Source organism: Molothrus ater, chromosome 26 (assembly GCF_012460135.2).
Source record: "Molothrus ater isolate BHLD 08-10-18 breed brown headed cowbird chromosome 26, BPBGC_Mater_1.1, whole genome shotgun sequence".
In the NCBI taxonomy this organism is placed as follows: Eukaryota; Metazoa; Chordata; class Aves; order Passeriformes; family Icteridae; genus Molothrus; species Molothrus ater.
This window is the reverse complement of record NC_050503.2, coordinates 3,313,141-3,333,136: the sequence shown is the minus strand read 5'-3', so window position 1 is coordinate 3,333,136 and position 19,996 is coordinate 3,313,141. Positions and strand designations below refer to the sequence as shown.

The window sequence follows — 19,996 nt, the reverse complement described above, 5'->3', positions numbered from 1 at the left end:
CAGAACTCGACCACTGTATCCACACTGGTCCAAGTGGCAGGTATTGGTGGTCACTGTGAAAGCTTCCATAGCTCACACTCTGTCACATTTGAGGGACCTGAAGGTCATGTTGCCACCACAAAACCATTCATAGTAGGAGCTGATATAGTTCTTTGGGGAAGAGACAGTCTCTCCCAATGGGGTCTGAGAATAGAAACTGATTTTTAACAAAGGCTATTGATGGACATAACACTCTAAAACTCACATGGACATCCATTACACCCTTCTGGGTCAGCCAATGGCCCTTACCAGAAGAGAAACTTGCTGTATTAGAGCAGTTGGTACAGGAACAGTTAAACAAAGGTCACCAAACTCCAACTACCAGTCCCTGGAACACTCCAGTTTTCGTAATTAAAAAGTCAAACATCCCAAGCCCACAGGGATCCTCCCACTGGCTCTGCCACAGTCCTGCACCTGCTGCCGACACTAACCCCAGGGGTCTGGGTACTTCTGCTGCTCATTCTGGCACTTGGTGCTGCCAGGAGGTAAGAAAGTGGCCACTAAAAAATAATAAAAAAGCTTTAATGTCTTACAGCAAACCAGGAATTGAACAGTATAAATAATGATCAGACAAGTTTAAATAAATAACCCGTGGCCTGACACGCAGCTGGCCCTGGGGGAAGGGGATGTGTCTCATCCAGAGCCTGCACTGCACATCCAAACCACCTCAGCCCTCCCCAGCTGCGCCTGTGCAGCCACAGCCCAGCCCCACACTTTGTTCCTTCTGGGTCACTTCACTGCCCAAAGCAGCTCCACGTGTCACAGCCTCCATGCGAGTCCTGGATAATCCCTGAGAGGGATCTCCCAACACAGCTGGGACATGGAGCTGCTGGGCACCATCAGAGCAGGGCGGGGAGTGTAGAAACTGGGAATCTCTTGCTGGGCACAGCAGAGCTCTCCAGCCAGCTCCCCGTGCTCACCGTCCAGCTCGGAGAGGAGCTGCAGCCAGCGCTGCTCCCACCCGGCATCACTCCACAGGCTTCACCTTGGCTATGAACAGCGCCGTGGCTTTCCTCAGGAACTCCTCCCTGCTCATGGAGGAGCCCAGCTTCCTCTCCTGCAGCGCCTGGTCCATGGCCAGTGCCAGCCTGTCGGGGCCCAGCCTGGAGCCCGCCTCCAGGTAGCGGCCGGGCCGCGGGCCGTGCCCGGCTCCCAGCGCGTCCTCCAGCGCCCGCAGCACCGCCTGGCACAGCCGGCTGTCCGCCGAGTCCCCGACGCCCAGCACGGCGAACAGCGCGTCGGCTTTGGCCGCGAACTCCAGCAGCACGCAGCAGGTGAGGACGCCGTAGCGGAACACGTCGAACGGGACGGCCTCGTGGTCGCGGCAGCGGACGCGGCGCAGCAGCTCGGCCGCCGCCTCGGCCGGGGCCGCCCCGCGCTGGCAGATGCGCCTCAGCAGCTCGCTGTAGAGCCGCCCGTCCACGCCCGCCGCCCGCCGCCGCCCGCCGCAGCCCAGCACCTCGTAGGCCGCGCCGGCGTTGCTGTCGAAGGCCGTCCTGTCGCGACAGGGCACACACACAGAGAGGCGGCCTCGCCCCCCGTCCCCGCCGCCCCCCGCCGCCGCCGCTCGCCGCACCTGTGCGAGTGATGAGCCAGGCACACGTACCACAGCGCCCGGGCCAGGCGCTGCGGCGGCCCCGGGGGTTCCGCCGCCGCCTCCGCCAGCACCAGCCGCTCGAAGTACTCGGCCAGGAAGGACACGGGCTCGGCGGGCCGCGCCTCCAGCACCTTGAGCAGCGCCTCCCGCACCATGGCCGTGACGCCGGCTCGCATCAGGAACTCCGCCGCACTGCCCTCCGCCGGCCCGCCACCCCCCGCCGCTGCCCGCCCCGGTTCCGGCAGCCCGCTGCCCCCCGCCGATACCGGGGCGGCGGCCGCTCGCCGCTTCTCGTACGCTGCCATCATGGACCGCACTTCCGCCCGGGCCGGAAGTTTTGGTGCCGCCATCTTGCACGCTGGCAGCCAATCGGTGGGCAGGAAGGCGGTGAGAGAACGCCGCCATTGGGCGAGGCCGCGGCCGCCATCTTGGGTGTGGGCAAAGGAGCTGCGCTATCAACGCGGCTGGCGCCGCGACCGCTATGTTTGCTGCGGGTAGACCGCCCGCGCCCCGGGGCCGTGAGGACCGCGGGACCGGGCCCAAATAATACTTTGCTGAGGGCTCGAACGGAAAACAGCTCTTTATTGGAGCACCGGTCCGACCCGCGCGCCGAGCCCACGCTCCCCCAGGACCTTCTGTTGTGACAGACAAGCGGCCTTCGTGCTCCCGCCCGTCCGGTGGTACCGGGAGCTCCACGCACCGGACCCAGCACGGTGACCGGTGCCAGCCCGCCGGGGTCCAATCCTGTGTCGCCCGTGTTTATTGTCCTTCCAGGCTTTGCCTCCCGCTGCAGCTGTTCCCCTCCTGCTCCTTCTTGCTGTCCAGGGGCCAGCGACAGCCGGGGGACAGCAGGGACACCCCGGAGGGCCAGGGCCGCCACCCGGCTGCTCCCACTCCCGGGACAGCGGCTACCGAGATCTGAACCTCTTCCACAGCCGTCGAGACACGGCAGCGGTCGCGATGAGCCCCAAGAGCGATCCCGCTGTGCCCATAGCGATGGCAGGGCTGGAGCTGAAGGAATCTGTGAACACACGGAGGTGTTATTGCAGGGAAATGCTGAGGGGGTGAGCGAATCACAGAAAAATTCACGGAAAAATTCACAGAAAAATCCACAGAAAAATCCACAGAATCAGTGGGTTGGAAGAGACCTTCAAAATCATCAAGTCCAACCCATGCCCCAACACCTCAACTAAACCATGGCACTCCAAGCCCCAAAACAAAGTGCAGCACACGGTGTGGGGGTTTCTGATAACTGCTAATTCCTTGAGGTCCAGGGGTCTGCAGATCAGCAGCACTCACCATCCACCACCAGCACCTCCAGGCTGGCCACCTGTGCGCGGTGGCCGAGCAGGACACACTGGTAGTGGCCCTGGTGCCAGGGCTCGGCGCTGTCCAGCCGCAGGGCGGAGCTGCTGCCCGCAGACTCCTCCCGGTACTGCCCGAGGGCTGCGGGGGTCCGGAGCCAGCCCACCGTGGCGTTCCCGGGGCACCGAGCGTGGCACTCGATGCGCAGAGCCCTGCCCCGCGTCCCGGTGGGAGGCAGCGACCATATCTGCAGGCTGCAGGTGGGCACTGTCCCCAGAGGTGGCCCTGTCGCCGCAGGGAGGGTGCTGGTGGCCACATCTGCCGTGTGGGTGGTTGCCATGGGGTCCTGGGGCGCAGAGGGCTCCGTGGAAGGGGAACTGGTGACAGCAGCCAGATGCAGAGTGGTGCCAGCGCTGGGGTCCTGTGCTGTCGTGGGGTCACCTGGAGGGGCACCTGGCCCTGGAGGGAGTGATGTGGTGGCCACGGTGGCTGTGCTGGAGCTCCCCGTGGAGGTGGCCATGGTTGGTGTCATCACAGCTGCAAACACAGCAGCCTTGGTCACAGGGGACCTCGCTGCAGCCCCAAGCTCTTCCAACCCCAGAGCAAAGGGGCAGTGCCAGGAGGGACAGGGATGGGAGATTGAGGAGTGGTGCAGCAGTGGGGGCTGCTGCTGCTTGGCAGAGCTGTTTTGAGGAGCACAGGGCACTGGGGATGGCTCCAGGGGATGGGGGACGTGCAGGTTGGAGTCCCCAGCCCCTCCTGGCACTCACCCTCAGCACTTGCCACCAGAGATGCCACCCTGCTGAAGGTCTCCTGCCCAACGTGCAGCGTCACCTCGCACCTGAACTCCACCCCTTCTGCCACCTCTGTCCCCTTCACCGACAGGCTGGAAACGATGTTACACAGCTCCTCCTCATCAGCATCCTTGCAGTCAAGCCCTGTAAGGTTCTCTACCACCTGCTGCCCCCGGTACCAGGTGAGGACCAGCCCATCGAGGGGATACAGGCGCGTGGCCGAGCAGGTCAGGTTGGCAGGGTGCCCTGGGCGCAGGGTGTGGGGAGCTGCCTCCAGCCTCAGCGTGTCTGGGAGGGCTGGAAAGGAGTCAGAGCAGGGTCAGAGGTGATTTTTGGCAGCACAGAGAGTTCAGGAGGAAAGGGGCTGCCCTGGGGATGCAGGGTGGTGCTGGGAAGAGGCAGTGAGGGATGGGCTGGGGAGTTGTGATGGCATTTACAGGGGTCTTAGGATGAGGCAAGAGATGAGGATCTCACTCCATGTTTGAGAAGGCTGATTTATCATTTTGTGATATATATTACATTAAAACTATACTAAAAGAATAGAAGAAAGGATTTCATCAGAAGGCCGGCTAAGAATAGAATAGCAAAGAATGATAACAAAGGTTTGTGGCTCGGGCTCTCTGTCCAAGCCAGCTGGGCTGTGATTGGCCATTAATTACAAACATCCAACATGGGCCAATCACAGATTCACCTGTTGCATTCCACAGCAGCAGATAACCATTGTTTACATTTTGTTCCTGAGGCCTCTCAGCTTCTCAGGAGGAAAAATCTTAAAGATTTTCCATAAAAGATGTCTGCGACAGGGAGTGCTTACCATAAACCTTCAGTCTGACACTTTCCTGGTAGTGCTGCCCGTGGCATTTGCCCTCGCAGATCTTCAAACCCTCCGTGGCCACTGTGGCGTGCCTGATGTGCAGGATGCTGTGGGTGGAGAAGGACGAGATGGTCCCCAGGGCTGTGTCCAACCCCCTCCACTCCACCCTGCTCCCTGGGCAGGCCAAGGAGCAGTTCAGCTCTGTCGAGCCCCCGAAGGGCACCACGGGCTCCCGCGGTGTCACCACCAGCCGCTGAGCGGGGCCACCTGGGCAGGAGGAAAGTGCGGGGTCAGGGGAGGGGACAGTCACCAGCGCCGGGACAGCAGCGATTTGGGGACGGGGTGGCTGTCACGGCTCGGGGACAGGCAGCTCCTGGGGCCGTAGGGTGAAGCGAGGAGAGCAGCTCGGGGGTTTAGGGTGGCTCTTGGCCCCGTGGCACTCACCGCTGCAGCCCCACAGCGAGCCGAGGAGGAGAAGGACAGGAGCCGGCTCCATCACCCACAGGGCAGCAGCAGCGCTGGTTTTCCCTTCTTTAATTCCTTCCCTCTTTCCAGGGAGCGGGGGCTGCTGGCCGGGGCTGTCTCCTTCTGCCCGCCGGCTCCAACCTCAGCCCTTCTTAAGCCCTGTAGGAACCGCCCCCATGAGCACGGGCCCCAGGAGCTCCACAACTTCCCGCCCAAGGGGTATTTCCAGAGGGAGGCTTCTGATTTTCTTCCAAGTTCGGCTCTCGCACAACACCCAGCCGAGGGTCAAGCTGGCAGCCCCCCCAAACCCAGGAAAGTCCCTGTCCTGTAGGGACTGCAGGGTCCCCATCACCCCAGCAGGTGACTCACTCACACCCTGGGATGTGGCTCAGATCCAGCTGTATCCCTGTTTTTTTTTTGCAGGGATTACTCCCCCAGAGGCCCTGGCAAACCAGCCTTTCCATGACCCCAAGAGCTGCTGGGGGGTTGTGGAAAGATCCCTGCTCCAAAAGCAGAGCCAGGACCTGTGATCAGCCCTGTTGGGGAGCTGATTATCCAAACAGGGCATTTTCAGGGATGGAATCAGGTGTTCCTGTGAGGCTTGGTCTTGTGGTACAGATGGACAAAGTGTCACCCCAGAGAAGGTGTTGAACACCTGCATTATCCAGCATCTGTCCTGGCTCTCTGCTGGGTCTGGCATCACTGGATCTGTCCCTGCTGGGTCCGGCATCACTCCCTCATTCCTGCCCAGCTCCCCGTGGAGGAGTGATGGTCAGCCCTGTTGGGGAGCTGATTATTCCTGTTTATTCCTCAAACAGGGCATTTTCAGGGATGGAATCAGGTGTTCCTGTGAGGCTTGGTCTTGTGGTACAGATGGACACCTTCTCTCACCCCAGAGAAGGTGTTGAACACCTGCATTATCCAACCTCGGGGCTCTCAGCATCTGTCCTGGCTCTCTGCTGGGTCTGGCATCACTCCCTCATTCCTGCCCAGCTCCCCATGCAGGGATGAGCCCTGCTCTGCCCCATCCCACCCTGCCAGGCTGCAGCCAAGGCTGGGGAAGGTCCCAAAGGGCTGAGGGTGAGGTATCCCCATCTCTGCACCCAGTGCCATCACAGGAGCTGCACATTTCCCAGCTGGGAACTGCTCTGAGAGGCAGCTCCACGCACTGGGCGTGCCATGCATCATTTTAGAAGGTCATGCCATTAATTCTCTTGAGGGTGCACGAGGCCTCTGAGCAAGGAAAGTGCTCTGTAAACACTTCCCACCAAATGTGCTCACTCAGCCGAAGCAGGTGATTAATGGTGCTGGGCTTTTTGTTCCTTCCATCCTGTGTTAACAGAGCCACTTCCCAGATTTTCCAGCAGCCTCCAGTGCCCCCCTGCCCAACCCTGGGACAAACCATGGCCAGGGCTGCTCCCACACTGCCAGGATCTTCCCAGAAATTTGTTTGGGAACCTTGAGGACACACACGTGGTGCCAGGGTTTCACTTGCCTCTCCCACAACCCTGATTGTGGCACTGGTGTGATGAGAAAACCCCTGAATCAGTTCTGGATGAGAGCTCAGCATTTAGGGAACCACCTCATCTTAAAAAGAAGCTTCCCCACACCTTCCTGGACCTTAAGAAATTAGTAGTTACAAGAACCTTGTGCTGCACTTTCTCTGTTTTGGGGCTTGGAGTGCCCAGAGCAGCCCCAGCCACCCACAGAGGGGGCAACACAGAGGAAAATGGAGTCAAAACCTGATAATCCTCCAGTTCCAACAGCTCAGCCACAGAGCCTGGGCCAGGTCAGGGGACTTGGCCCAGCTCAGAGTGACATGGCAGAGCCCCCAGGGCCAGCTCTTGCTCACTCTGAGTAGTGAAGCCACCACAACCTCTGTCCCACCTCCTGCTTGGTGGAATTCAGACCTTCCCCCAGCCCAGAGGAGCACAGGAACAGCAAAGGGACAACACCAGGTTGTGTGCACAGGGCAGAAGGAGCAAGATTACACACCAGGAGTGTTTTCCAGCCTACAGGAAGCCTTTGAAGGAGTGAAGGGAATGCTGCTTTTCCAGACTCAAGGGCCTGAACACCTTTCCTGGAGGCAGATTGTGCTTCCTCCCTCAGGGCAGGCGCGGGGATTTGCGCAGGGCAAAACTTTGTGCAGAGATGTTGCTCAGGAAACAAAACAGCTCAGGCTGGAGACACAAAGCACCAAGGGACGAGCGCTGGCTCCAGCACAGGATACCCCCAGAGCCCCTCAGGTGGGGGCCTGGCCCCAGGCTGTCACCACAAGGCTTTGCCCCAGGAGCCACCACACCAGTGCAGGATGTTATTGAAGGGTGGTCAACAACATCCTGCACTGCAACACCTGCCCTCTGTTCTCCAGCCACCTCACGTGAGACAAATCCCGGGTTTTGTCTCAATTAAAGATGGAAACAACGAAACAAAAGCTAGTTCCAGTCTGGAGGAAATGCATACAGAAGCAACAGGCTGTGTAATGGCTCATTTTTCCAGGATACCATCCATCAAGCAGCAGTTCCCATCCCAGAGCTGGCTTGGATGTGTTTATATTTTTTTGGATTATATTAGTCACTTAGGACCATCCTCAGCTGCCACAAAGAGTGTTTAAATGAGTCAGATAAGATCTAAATTAGGCCTGGCTGAAAAATTAAGACAATAGAGTGGAGGTTACTAAAACCAGTCCAGGAGGAGGCTGCAGTGGGGCAGGGAGCTGCTTTCCATCCTGGGCTGGGCCAAGGACTGGCAGCCCTCACCCAGCTCTCCCAAACCTGTCCCACATCTTCACATAATTCTCAAGGGGAATTTAAATTCTGGGCAGAAGCTGCCTGGTACCACTGGTGATGGACAGGAATAAGGACAGAGACCTTTGACACAACAGGAAAGCAGCAGTTTAATAAATAATCCATCAGAGGGAGAGATTAGCCAGTTCCAAACACAACCCGAACCAAAATAAATACATTTTATCATTAGCTTAAAAAAAAAGAAAAGAGACACAAACACACGTGATGGTGAACTGTGAGAGAGCAGAGGTGGGGTCAAGTGCCCACACTTTAAAGATACCACAGCTGTCAACAGCCTTTGGAGTGCAGAAAAAGAATAAAAACAGGGAAGTAAAAAGTTACTACTTTGCAAAATTAATGGCAGAAGAGAAAGCAATGGTGTAACTCAGGTTTTTAATGCAACAAGATCAGCTGAAACTCACTTGACCTGCCAGGACTGCTGACAGGCAATTGAGATGATTTTTGCCTTGTGTTTGGGCATTGCTGTTACCATCCCAGATTTTTAAGTCCCTGCAGACAAATCCTGGGAATCCCAACGTTAAACAGCCAGGCTCAGGCACTGCACAGCAGATCAAGCAGATTTTAAGAAAAGACTCCTTTTTAAAAAGTTGCGTTTTCATAGAAAGTAACAAGAATTGGCAAAAACTAGCTGAATGCTCCACACAGCCTTTCCAGCCTCCACGTGGGATGCTGCAGAAGCACCAGCCCTTCAGAACAAGTTGTTCTTCATCTGGCTCTGGTGACTTCAGCTCCAGCATTGCCTGGCCCAGCTCCTGCTCTGTCCCATCAAGGCAGAGCAGGAGGGAAGGGGAGGCACCGGGCCAAGGCCCCACCAAACCAGGTGAGAGGAACCCCAACAGGGTGGGAGGGGATCCCTGCTTGCTCCCTGCACCTCAAAGAGCCCCTGCTGCCAGCTCTGCACACCAGCACGAGCCACTTTGCTGTTGGGGATGGCACCTGTAGAGGTCCTGCTGCTGCCTGGTGCTGTGCCCCCCTCCATCCACCCACTGCCATATCCCCACCCCAGCTGCACCAGTAACCCCACTGGTGACCAAAACACTCCAGGCCCACCATGCACATGTCAGCATCACCAGAAGCTCAGGGGTGAGGGACATGAGCTGGGAGGGAAGATTCTGGACAGTTCTGGGGTCCGAGGGGAAGGAAAGGGTGAGAAGCCACAGGCAGCAGCAGTGGTGAGAGGGAATGGGACCAGAAACACATTGGTTTCAATAAACTATGCAATAAGGGAGAGGACTTTTAAAAATATATCTCTATATATTTTATATCATATAAATTATGCTCATCTTTTTTGTAACGTGTCACTGTATTGTACCCGTGAAGCTCTGAGGTAACAATTCTACATTTTTACTTCTTCTGTGTGTGAGGGAAAATCCTACATCAGCTCACTTTAACCCATATAAATCAACAGATTGCCAGGACTTGGGAAAAGTCCCGTCTAAAAAAGGCATTTTTGTGAGGAACAGAGGTGGGGGAACTGCTGCCTGGAAGTGCAAGTGACAGGATTTCCTTCAGGATAAAAGCTTGCCATGCACACACAGTACTGACCATCCCACTAATGTTTGGGAATTGGGAGTGTCACCACAAGGAGCTTGTGGGAAGGGAAAAATGGAGTCATGGCAGGTCAAGGAAGTTTCTGCTGGCTCTGCTCCTCCCCAGACCTGCAGCCAGACCCATCTCAGCATCCCTCTGTGTCCCAGCTGCTCCCAGTTCTGAGCACAGGAGCTGCCACCAGGCCAGATCAATGCAGAACAAACTGTCCATTCTTTTATTTCAACACCCACCTCTGCTAACCAGATGGCATTTGCAGTCACTGCTGTGTGTCTGCAAAGATCCACCACGTCAAGGGCCAGCACTGCCTCCCTTTTGGCTGCTCTCCCTTGGGTAACCTTCCCCAAACCCACAGAGAGGAGATCCCAGGCAGAGAACAGCCAAGGCAAGGCTGGTTTGGCTGCTGCACCCTCAATTCCTTTAACAAAAGATTCCTCAAGTGTCCTTGGTTTGGTCCTTACTTCTCAGAACTGCTCAATGCCACCACTTCTTATTCACTCAAATGAGAACAATTGTTTCCTGCCCTCTACCACATTTCTATAAACAACCACACATTCCCTGTTTGCCTCAGCTCCTTTCACCAGGCTCCAAGCAGCTCCTGCTCTTTCTGAGCACAGCTGAGCCTGCAGCAGAGGTTGCAGTTCCACTGTTCCACAAACAAAAGCCTCCACAGCAGGCTCAGAAATGCCACATGGAATCCAAAGCCCTTAAGTCCAAATCAACACAACCTTCACCATCAGGATCTACTGGGTTGAGAACAAACCAGCTCTGGACACTCTTTGGGTTTAGCATCAGATGGTAGAGCCCAGGGGCAAACCAGAGTGCTTTATACAATGCTCAAGGTAAACAAGACATTTCTCTGACCTTTCTCCCAGGAAATCACTCATCTCCAAAGTGCTCAGCACAGCCAAGCTGTTTCTCCAACCTGCCAGAGAATTGTATCTCCTAAACAACCCTCACAGCTCCAGGAAAAGATTTCTGAAAAAGAAAAAATTCTTCCACCTACTGCCTGTGGAGGCAACAGGCAAATGTCACCTCAGAGTGACAAGATAAAAGAAAACCAAACAGAACCACAGCCATTGTGGCCATCCAAGTGTTTGTAACTGATGGAGTTGCCCTTCTCAGCTGCAACTTCTTCATTTTTATCCTCTTCATCAGAACATGAAGTCAGCAGATTTCTGGTTTTTTGGTCTAAGTCTCACTTGGGCAGAATGGGGCCCTCCAGCAGAGAGGAAGCTCAGAGCTGCAGCCCCTGTGCTTCACACACACCCTGTCCCCTCCTCAGGGTGCCACCACAGCCTGCAGGGCTGCCAGGGCCAGCAGCAGCAACAGCTCTGGCAGGGATGGGGCATGGAGCAAACGCCAGATTTGATTCCAGGGGCAGCTCCCACCAAGCACAGCCCAGGCAGAGGGTTTGGCAGGGCACACAGGGGTCACTCACAAGGGCAGGTTTGCTTTCCAGAACAATCCCTCCAGTGGAGCAGTTCCCTATCTCCCCTTTCCATCAGCACCGGGTGATACAATTCCATTTTTGCACCAGCTGGGTGTATTTGGCTCGAAGGGAAACCTCATCCCTCCTCAGCAGCTGTTAGTGGCACAGTCTGTCACCTTGGATCCCTCTCCCCTTCCCTGAACTCCTGCTGAGTCCATCCTTGACGTGGAGTCGAGCCTGGGGCAGGTCCCCTGTCCCACCTCACACACTGCTGTCCTCCAGAAGGGGCTCTTTGCCATCAGACCCCCCAGCTGGGGGGCTGTGGGGGTGAGCCTGAGCCCCTGCACTGTGCTTCTTGTGGCTGCCTGACCTCAGGGCCAGGTTGTGTTCAGGAATGAACAGGGCCACCAGCAGCGACAGCAGCACGGAGCACGCCCCGAACAGGAAGGGTGGCCCAGGGATGATGCTGCTCTGGAGAGAGAGACAGAGAGACAGGAATTATTCAAGCATGAGGGCAAACCCAGCCCAAAAAACAGAGTGAGAAACTGAGTAGGTACCTCATCTGTAGGGTTGGCCATGTTGGGTTTGGAGGCCTTGCCCAACGTTTCCACCTCAGCCATTTCGTTCAGCTCCACGTGGAAGAGATAGAAGACAAAACCATAGAGTGCTGGCCCCAGGCCATTACACAGACCCCGAATTCCAGTGATCATCCCCTGCACCACACCTGGGGACAGAGGGAAGAACAGGGGAAATGCCTCCAGCTCTCCAAAGAAAGCGAGAGCTTCTTGTTTAATTCAAGTGAGTTTCACTTGTTTTATTCGAGGATACATATTTAGAAACAAGATCAAGCACTTGGATCTGGGCTGATGTGCAGGGGAGGGGTTTGCAGATGAGCAGCTTCACTCAGTGCCAGGTTCTAGAAAAATCAGTAATGCTGGGCTTGCTGCTTTGCTGACTGAAATAAGTATAAGCACATCAAGCAACAATTTCCAATTAACTAGAATTTAATTGAGGATTCAGAGATGTACAGTGAGGCAGGCAAAATGCAGCAGCCTCCTCTGCCTCAGAGGACAACACCAAACACCCATTTTCATGGCTTGGGAGTTCCCCAGGAAAGCAGCAGCCGTGGTCAAAGATAAGAGTGTGAAAATTGCTGTGAGCACAGTGACACTCCACAGCTGGCACAGATGTTCCTGCCAACCCCTCCCCTCCTTGTGCCACCTCAGCACCTGCTGGGACGAACCCTCCATCAGATGTGTGTCACTGTCATATTTTCCAAAAAAATCTCTTGGCCCAGGATTGTCTCCTGGGAAGCTGAGAAGCCTCGGAGAAAAATAAAACCAATAACTATCAGATTTGCTTCTCCTGTGTTTTGATGCTTTGGAATGTGGGTTGGACATTGTTTACCAACAATGCATGTTTGGTTGGTTTCATGTGAATTGTTTTGACTTAATGGCCAATCATGGTCAGGCTGTGTCAGGACTCTGGAAAGAGTCACGAGATTTCATTAGTTTTTTTTTAGCCTTCTCTCTGTATCCTTTCTCTATTCTTTAGTAGAGTTTTAGTTTAGTAGTCTTAATATATTATATTCTAATATATTATTTTAATTATAATATTCTAATGTGTTGTTATAATATTCTAATGTGTTGTTATATTACTATAATATTCTAATATATTATTATATTAGAATATTTCTTCTTATTATTATATTCTAATATATTATATTCTTTATAGATCATAAAATAATAAATCAGCCTTCTAAGAACATGGAGTCAGGTTCATCATTCCTCCCTTTGACAGGGTCTCAGAAAATACTTAGCCTTCTGTCTGTATCCTTTCTCTATTCTTTAGTATGGTTTCAGTTTAGTATTGTTAATATATTAAGAATATGATATATTTTTAATAGAAATAATCTATTCTAATTTATTATTATATTATAATATTCTAATATATTATTATATTCTAATATATTATATTCTGATATATATTATATCAGAATATATATTATTATATTGTATATTATTTTATATTATAATATTATGTATTATTTCATCTATTTTATTTTTATTATTATAATATTATGTATTATTTAATCTATTTTATTTTTATTATTATAATATTATGTATCATTTTATGATCTATAAAGAATATAATATATTAGAATATAATAAATATTCTAATATATTATATTCTTTATAGATCATAAAATAATAAATTAGCCTTCTAAGAACATGGAGTCAGATTCCTCACACCTCCCTTTGACAGGGCCTCAGAGAATCCCCCAGATGTGTCCCCAGGCACTCACCCTGCTGGTCAGGGTCTGTGCTCCTCGACACCATGGCACTGATGGCTGGGAAGGTGATGCTGGACATGGCAGCCACAGCTCCTGCTGCCCACATCATCCTGGGGAGGAAGGAGGCAGCTGTGAGGAACAGCCCTGAGCCCTCACCCTGTGCTGCTGCAGGGTGGGAGAGGCCGCAGAGGGACAGAAATGTGGGCAGACCCTCACCAAGGCTGTGATCCAAAGCCATACCAGGCAAGCTGCAGGATCTGGAAGCCCAGGCCCAGCAGGATGGTGTTTTTATTCCCTATCGAGCGCATGAGGATTCCCAACACCACTGTCTGGAAAGAAAAACAGGAGTTTTCAAGGCAGGGGCAAAGAAAGTGGGCAACAATCAGGAGACAAGAGCACAGGAACCTGAGGGATTCTTATGGGTCCCTCCCAGTTTAAGATCTCTGTTTCAAAAGTCTGTGTGGCCACAGGAGTTCTGACAACTCTCAACTCAGAAATTTCGGACTGCTCAAGCCAACACAGAAATTGCTTCTCACCTGAGCCAGTATAGAGAGAATTCCAACGACACCAATAAAGGCTGCTACAGTCTCTGAGGAAAAACCAATGACCTGTGAAAACATCAAAGAGGGATTTTCAGGCAGATTTGTACCAAAAGCCCCTCCATCAATGTCACTCATGTTTACTGAACTTCCTTCTCAGGGAGCTGCACATTAACAGCTCTGCCTCTGGCCTGCCATAGGAATCAAACAGATTTTCCTCTGGCTGAAAAATCAGTTTTAAATCACTGAACTCCCCTTGCAGTGCCTGAAGGTGGCCCAGCCAGGATTGCCAGGCAGACACCAGCAAGGAGCCAAGCCAGGCTTGCCCCAGACAATGCCTGGGGCAGTCAGCAGGCTCACACATTCTTCAGGGGAGCTGGAAAAAAAAAAAATCACTATTTCTTACAATTTCACTATTTCTTACAATTATTGGCCAAGAAAAGCCACCTTGAGACAGGTGGCACAACTTAAATTGTATTTATAGGGCAGGATTTCCTGCATGCAGAGCTTTGAGAGACTGACCTGTCTCAGGTAGAGGAAGAAGCTGGAGTACTGGCCGGCCTCAGGAAGGTAGGAGAGAAAGACTGTGATGCAGATGAGCAGCACTGTGGAGTCCTGACCCACCTTCCTCAAGGACTGCAGGGAAAGGGGTGGGGAACCAGAAAAAAATGTTTTAAAATTTGACTTGATAGCACTGAAAAATCTGCAGGTACAAAAACAGCAAAACCTTAAAAATCAGGAGGACTGAAGCAAACATTAAGCATTACCAGCAGACAGGAAAACAGCAGTGCTGGATTTTCTACAAACTTTCCACAAATTTTTCACAAATTTCCCACAAATCCATTTCCCACACAGCAGCAGGCTGTGAGCAGCACTGTGGAGTCCTGACCCACCTTCCTCAAGGACTGCAGGGAAAGGGGTGGGGAACCAGAAAAATTTTTAAAATTTGACTTTATATCACTGAAAAATCTGCAGGTACAAAGAGAGCCAAACCAAGGGCTTAACACCTTAAAAATCAGCAGGATTAAAGCAAACATTAAGCATTACCAGCACACAGGAAAACAGCAGTGCTGGATTTTCTACAAATTTTCAAGAGATCCATTTCCCACACGGCAGCAGGCTCACTCACAGCGAATGGGTCAGCTTGTTCCCAGGAGATTGGGGCTCCCCAGGAGACTGGACGCATCTCCTCAGGCAGTGACTCGGGCACAGCCAGCAGGATGAAGCCAATGTCCAGCAAAGCAACCCCTGAAGCCAGCACAACCACCAAGGTGTCACCGTAGGCTTGGGACAGGTACGCGCCGATGGCCGGGCTGGTGACCAGGCTGGCAGCAAACGTGGCTGACACCTGGAAACATAAACATTCTCTACAGCCTCTTCTTCCTACAGCACATTTCCTCCTCCTCAGTGACCCAGGGAACTCTTTTTGGCATCTCTGATGGAGAGCCCATCTCCTCTTCCCTAGTGATCCAGAGAATTCTTTCTGGCATCTTTGATGGAGAGATAAATAACAATTCACAGATGACAGATTCTCTTGGTGCGCTTGGGCTAAATTCTAGCAAAAGGGAATCAAAGCTTTCCTAGGAATGCCTGGATGGTGCTGTAAAGCTGCAGGAAGGGAAGGATCACAGCAAGCATCACAGACTCCCCTTCCCCAGTGTGGAAAAGGGAAGGGCCAGGCTGGTTTAGACACAGCCAGAACTCAGAGTGGGCAGAGATCAGCCTCCTCCCCAGAGCTAAACCCCAAACAGAAGGTTTGATCAGTCAATAAATCTCCCACCCTAATTTTATATCTCTCCTACCTGCAAAGCCCCAAATATTTCTTTAAGAGCCAGGCCAGTGACTCAGCTCCTTACCAGGCCGTACGCCGTGCTGCGCTCATGCTCCTGCGTGATATCAGCAACATAGGCAAAAATCACAGAAAAGGTGACAGCAAACACTCCAGACATGGAAATGACAGCAAAGTACCACCTGCAAGAGCCCAAGGCACAGTGAGAGAGCAGCCACACCACGGCCCACAGCTGCTGAAGCAGAGCCTCTCCTTTGTTCTGCCTCCATCCTGTCCAGTGCACCAGAACAAGAACATGGAATCTTGGTCTGGAGAGCACTGAAGTTTTATCATTTATTTTTCCTAACAGAAATACTGCACTGAGTAAGGGAACAAGCACAGAGGACAGAACAACCCTTAACCCCCAAATGAACCCTCCAGAACCAGACAAATCAGTCTCTAGGCTGAGCATCCTCCTCCATCTTGAGATGGATGAGACTCTTCCATCTCACCCTGAAAGGAGCAGCTGCAAACCCTCCTCCTTCAGCCTCTTGCTGCTGCTGCCCCTCCTCAGAACCCTGGGGCTGCACTGAGGGTGAACTCACCAGGGGCTGATCTTCATCAGGGGAATTGGTGCACACGTGAAGAAGACGGTGAGAAGGAGGAAGGATTTCCTGCCCCAGACATCAGAGAGAGCACCAATCAGTGGGGCACTTAGGAAAGAGAGCAGACCCTGGGATGGACAGACAGAGAAACCCCTCAGTGAGAGCTTTCAACAACATCAGGAGGAGAAAACCCATTCTGATTGCTGCAATGCTGTTACAACAGAGCAGTGGATTCAACTCCCCAAAAACAAATCCTTGACCAGCAAGGCCCCACTGAGCACCCCTGCTCCCTCAGAGCTCTGCTCTGGGCACCCAGGCAGCCCTGCCAGGACCTGGAGAGCTGCTGGCACAGCTCCAGCATGGCAACAGCTGCTGCAGTTCTGGGGAAAGCCTTCTCTTGTATGTGGAGACAGGACAGACACAATGAGAAGCCAAGGCCATTAAGCACAAATAAAATTATTCAAAGCCTTTCCACATCTCCCAAGCCTGAGGCAGGCAGGGCAGAGCCTTTCAGTGCAGGGGCTGTTTTCCAAGATCCTCTTGCCAGAGACAGCCAAGAATTGTCTGTATTGCCTAATTCCTCAGTCAGAATTCAGGAATATTCCCTGTTCACAACTGTTGCCTGCAATTCTGCTCTAGTGCAAGAAGCTCCCCAGTCCCACAGCACATCCCCACCTCCTGCCTGGAGCTCACTGAGGCCACTTGGTTTCAGCTTCTATCACCAATAAATTTAGAAGTCACTGATTTGTCATTCTGTTATGCTCCAGAGGATGGGCACAGGGCTGATCTCATGCTGGTGAGATGATTTCCAGCTGAAACAACTCAGCTGTTGTAACTCCACATTGTCACCCCTGCTCAGTAAAATCAGCTGTCCCATACCTGTGCCCTCCCTTTTGCAGCAGATTTGCCAGAACCCTCTCAAAGTGGCCAAATACTGGCTGGCATCATCAACAAGTTATATAAATAAATGATGGCTTGTCCTTCTTGCACCCATGGCAGATTTAAAGGAAATCCTGGAAGGAATATTCCTTACCTTGACTCCATGAATCAAACCATTCATCAGGAATGTGTGCTGAGGAAAAGTCTGGTGTAAGACCTGGAAGGGAAAACAAACAAAAACCAAATTTAAAAGTCAGAGTCAGCAACTTCTGCAAAATTTCTGTGAGCATCTGCCAGCCAGAGAACTGGAAGGGCACAATCCAGGGAAAAGGGGAAATATCCTGCCAACATTGCCTCTGTGTGAGGAGCTCTGCCTGCCTTTTCCAGTATGGGAAACCACTGCCTTTAAATGCCTTTAACCATAAAAATAAAGGTCTATAACACTTTCCAGGTGTATAAATCACTCCAGCATGCTCAGAGAGCCTTTCCCCAGCCCCTGAACCCCCTCTGGTTTGACTTTATGTCACCACATCCCTTCTCTGCTGATCCGTTTGTGCTGTATGTTTGACTTTATATTTTATATTAAAATAGAAATAATATTTATATATTAAAATAAATATAGTATTAATATAAATATAATGTTTATATTTTAAAATTATATTTATAAATATACTTTATATTTCTATAAAGATACATTATATATGTATATAAAAATTCTATTTATAAATATAATTTAAAATATATTATATGTTTATATAATTATTCTATTATAATATATAAAGTATATATATAAATATAAATTATACATATTATATATAATATATAAATAAAATTATATAATAATATAAATTATATATTTTAATATATATTATATGTTTAATATAAATATATATAATATATAAATAATATATATAAATATATATTATATTAAAATATATTATATATTTATATTTTAATATAGACATTTGAATATAAATCTTATTTATATTTTAATATAGATATAAATAATATTTATATTTAATAATTTAATATAGACACTTGAATGTAAAGATAAATTTATAGACTAATATATCTAAATGTATTTTTTGTATAACCATACCCTCCTTTTGCACAGTTCCCCCATGAAAGGTCGTGCTAAAACCTTAATTCTCAGGAGAGCTGCCATGGAGACACACTCACCGTCAGCATTGGCGTGGTCAGCAGCCCCCAGGCAAAGAACTCCAGGAAAATCACCACCACAGCATGGTACACACTGGGCTCCCCGATCCCCTGGCGCTGCAAAACACAGCAAAAATAATAAAAAACCAAAAAACTTTCAGCAGCCTCGTCCTGCAGCTCAGAGAGAGCTCACACAGCTGGGGGATGTGGTGGTGTTCACAGGGGTCCCAGGATGAGGGAAGAGATGAGAGTCTGACTCCATGTTTCAGAAAGTTTATTTGCTGTGTATTGTATTAAAATATATATTTTAAAACTATACTAAAAGAATAGAAGAAAGGATTTCATCAGAAAGGATTTCATCCTTTCATCATCCTTGAAAGGAATGATCATAAAATCTTGTGACTGACCAGAGAGTCCAAGACAGCTGGACTGTGATTGGCCATTAATTAAAAACAACCACATGAGACCAATCCCAGATGCACCTGTTGCATTTCACAGCAGCAGATTATTATTATTTACATTTTGTTTTTGAAGCCTCTCAGCTTCTCAGGAGAAAAAGCCCTAAAGAAAGGATTTTTAATAAAAGATGTCAGTGACAGGGGGATCCCGGACACGAGTGGAGGCAGCGAGAGACGCTGCTCCGAAGCGTTTTTTCCGGTCATAGCCAGCCCAGGGTGCTTGAATCCACCGCCAGCCGCTCGGTGCGGGGTTCCCTGCCCGGTTTTGCCGCCCAGGAACGGGAGCGCCCGGGGGAAGCGGCGCAGAACCGGCAGGCGCAGCGCCCATCACGGCATCCTCAGCATCCGCCGCGTCCCAGGCCGGCAGCCGCAGCAGCGGGGCCGGTTTGAGGAGCGCGGCCCACCGGGGCCAGCCCTCCGCGGGCACCGGGCACCGGCACCGCCCGCGCTCCCGTCAGCGCCGGTGCCCGCCATCCCCCCGCAGCCCCCGGTAGCCCCGCGCTCACGCCGGCCCCGTCCCGGATCACGATCTTCTTGGCCAGCAGGACGCTGCGGTTGAGCCGCTTCTTCTTCTTCTTCTCGCCGGTCATGGCGCCGCCGGGCCGCTGCCGCTCACCGGCCGCCGCGGCTGCCCCATCCTCCCCGTGGCGGGCCGGGCCGAACCGGACCGGGCCGCGCTGCGCAGAGGCCGAGCCCGGGCCCGGCACCGGCCCCGGAGCGGCACCGGGCGGGGAGCGCCGGGCCCGGCGCTGACGGCGGGCGAGCGGAGCGGAGGGGGGCGACCCCGCCCGCTGGCCCCGCCCCCGCAACGGGAACCGGCACTTCCGCCGCGCCGCTCCTCGCGTCTCATTGGCTGCTCCGCCGAGTCATCATCGGCCGTTCTGGTCTGTGATTGGCTAGACGGGCCGGGGAGGCGGGCATTTCTCGGTGGTTTGGGCGGGGCCGTGACGTCACGGCGCGGCAGTGGCGCCGGGAACGGGCGGTGGCACCGGCAGCGGCCCAGGGTCCCGGGCCGCCTTTGGGAGCGGCTGCTGCTCCGTCACGGGCAGCGCTCCCGGCCGGGGCAGGCCGGTTCAACAAGGACACGCGGCCGCCCCGGGGCTGGCGGCACCGGCAGGGCCGCGTCTGTCCCGGCGCGGCTCTCTCGGTACCGAGCTGCTGGTTCTGTCCTCAGCAGCGGTATCCCGTAGTGGTGAAGCCAAGGGCCTCCCCAGGACGATCCCGTCCCATGGATCCCATCCCATCCCATCCCATGGATCCCATCCCATCCCATGGATCCCATCCCATCCCATGGATTCCATCCCATCCCATGGATCCCATCCCATCCCATGGATTCCATCTCATCCCATCCCATCCCATGGATTCCATCCCATCCCATAGATTCCATCCCATCCCCCGAGCTCGGTGCTGCAGGTGCTTGGGGCGCGTCCTAATTAACCCTGCACAGGCTGGGGAGCGCGTGGTGCTGATTACCATGGTGCGGGGTCAGAGGACA

General features: G+C 52.5%; 3 protein-coding genes across 3 annotated transcripts; all 3 read right to left on the bottom strand.

Annotated features, from left to right (window-relative positions):
• Nucleotides 1-544: 544 nt before the first annotated feature.
• Nucleotides 545-1,954, bottom strand: TPGS1 (tubulin polyglutamylase complex subunit 1). Its single transcript, XM_036399584.1, has 2 exons — nt 1,616-1,954; nt 545-1,535 (listed from the first exon to the last, which is right to left on the bottom strand). The coding sequence occupies exons 1-2, from the start codon at nt 1,942-1,944 to the stop codon at nt 1,007-1,009; spliced, it is 858 nt and encodes a 285-aa protein (XP_036255477.1). The 5' UTR covers nt 1,945-1,954; the 3' UTR covers nt 545-1,006.
• A 424-nt stretch (nt 1,955-2,378) lies between these two features.
• MADCAM1 (mucosal vascular addressin cell adhesion molecule 1) lies at nt 2,379-5,045 on the bottom strand. The gene is made up of 5 exons (XM_036399660.2): nt 4,994-5,045; nt 4,550-4,816; nt 3,712-4,032; nt 2,936-3,478; nt 2,379-2,657 (listed from the first exon to the last, which is right to left on the bottom strand). The coding sequence occupies exons 1-5, from the start codon at nt 5,043-5,045 to the stop codon at nt 2,545-2,547; spliced, it is 1,296 nt and encodes a 431-aa protein (XP_036255553.1). The 3' UTR covers nt 2,379-2,544.
• Nucleotides 5,046-7,885: 2,840 nt separating this feature from the next.
• On the bottom strand, nt 7,886-19,263 carry LOC118696882 (hippocampus abundant transcript 1 protein-like). The gene is made up of 12 exons (XM_036399235.2): nt 19,008-19,263; nt 18,065-18,160; nt 17,040-17,102; nt 16,007-16,134; nt 15,490-15,604; nt 14,763-14,981; nt 14,156-14,269; nt 13,631-13,702; nt 13,311-13,423; nt 13,107-13,204; nt 11,359-11,525; nt 7,886-11,272 (listed from the first exon to the last, which is right to left on the bottom strand). The coding sequence occupies exons 1-12, from the start codon at nt 19,089-19,091 to the stop codon at nt 11,063-11,065; spliced, it is 1,479 nt and encodes a 492-aa protein (XP_036255128.1). The 5' UTR covers nt 19,092-19,263; the 3' UTR covers nt 7,886-11,062.
• Between the last annotated feature and the right edge of the window lie 733 nt (nt 19,264-19,996).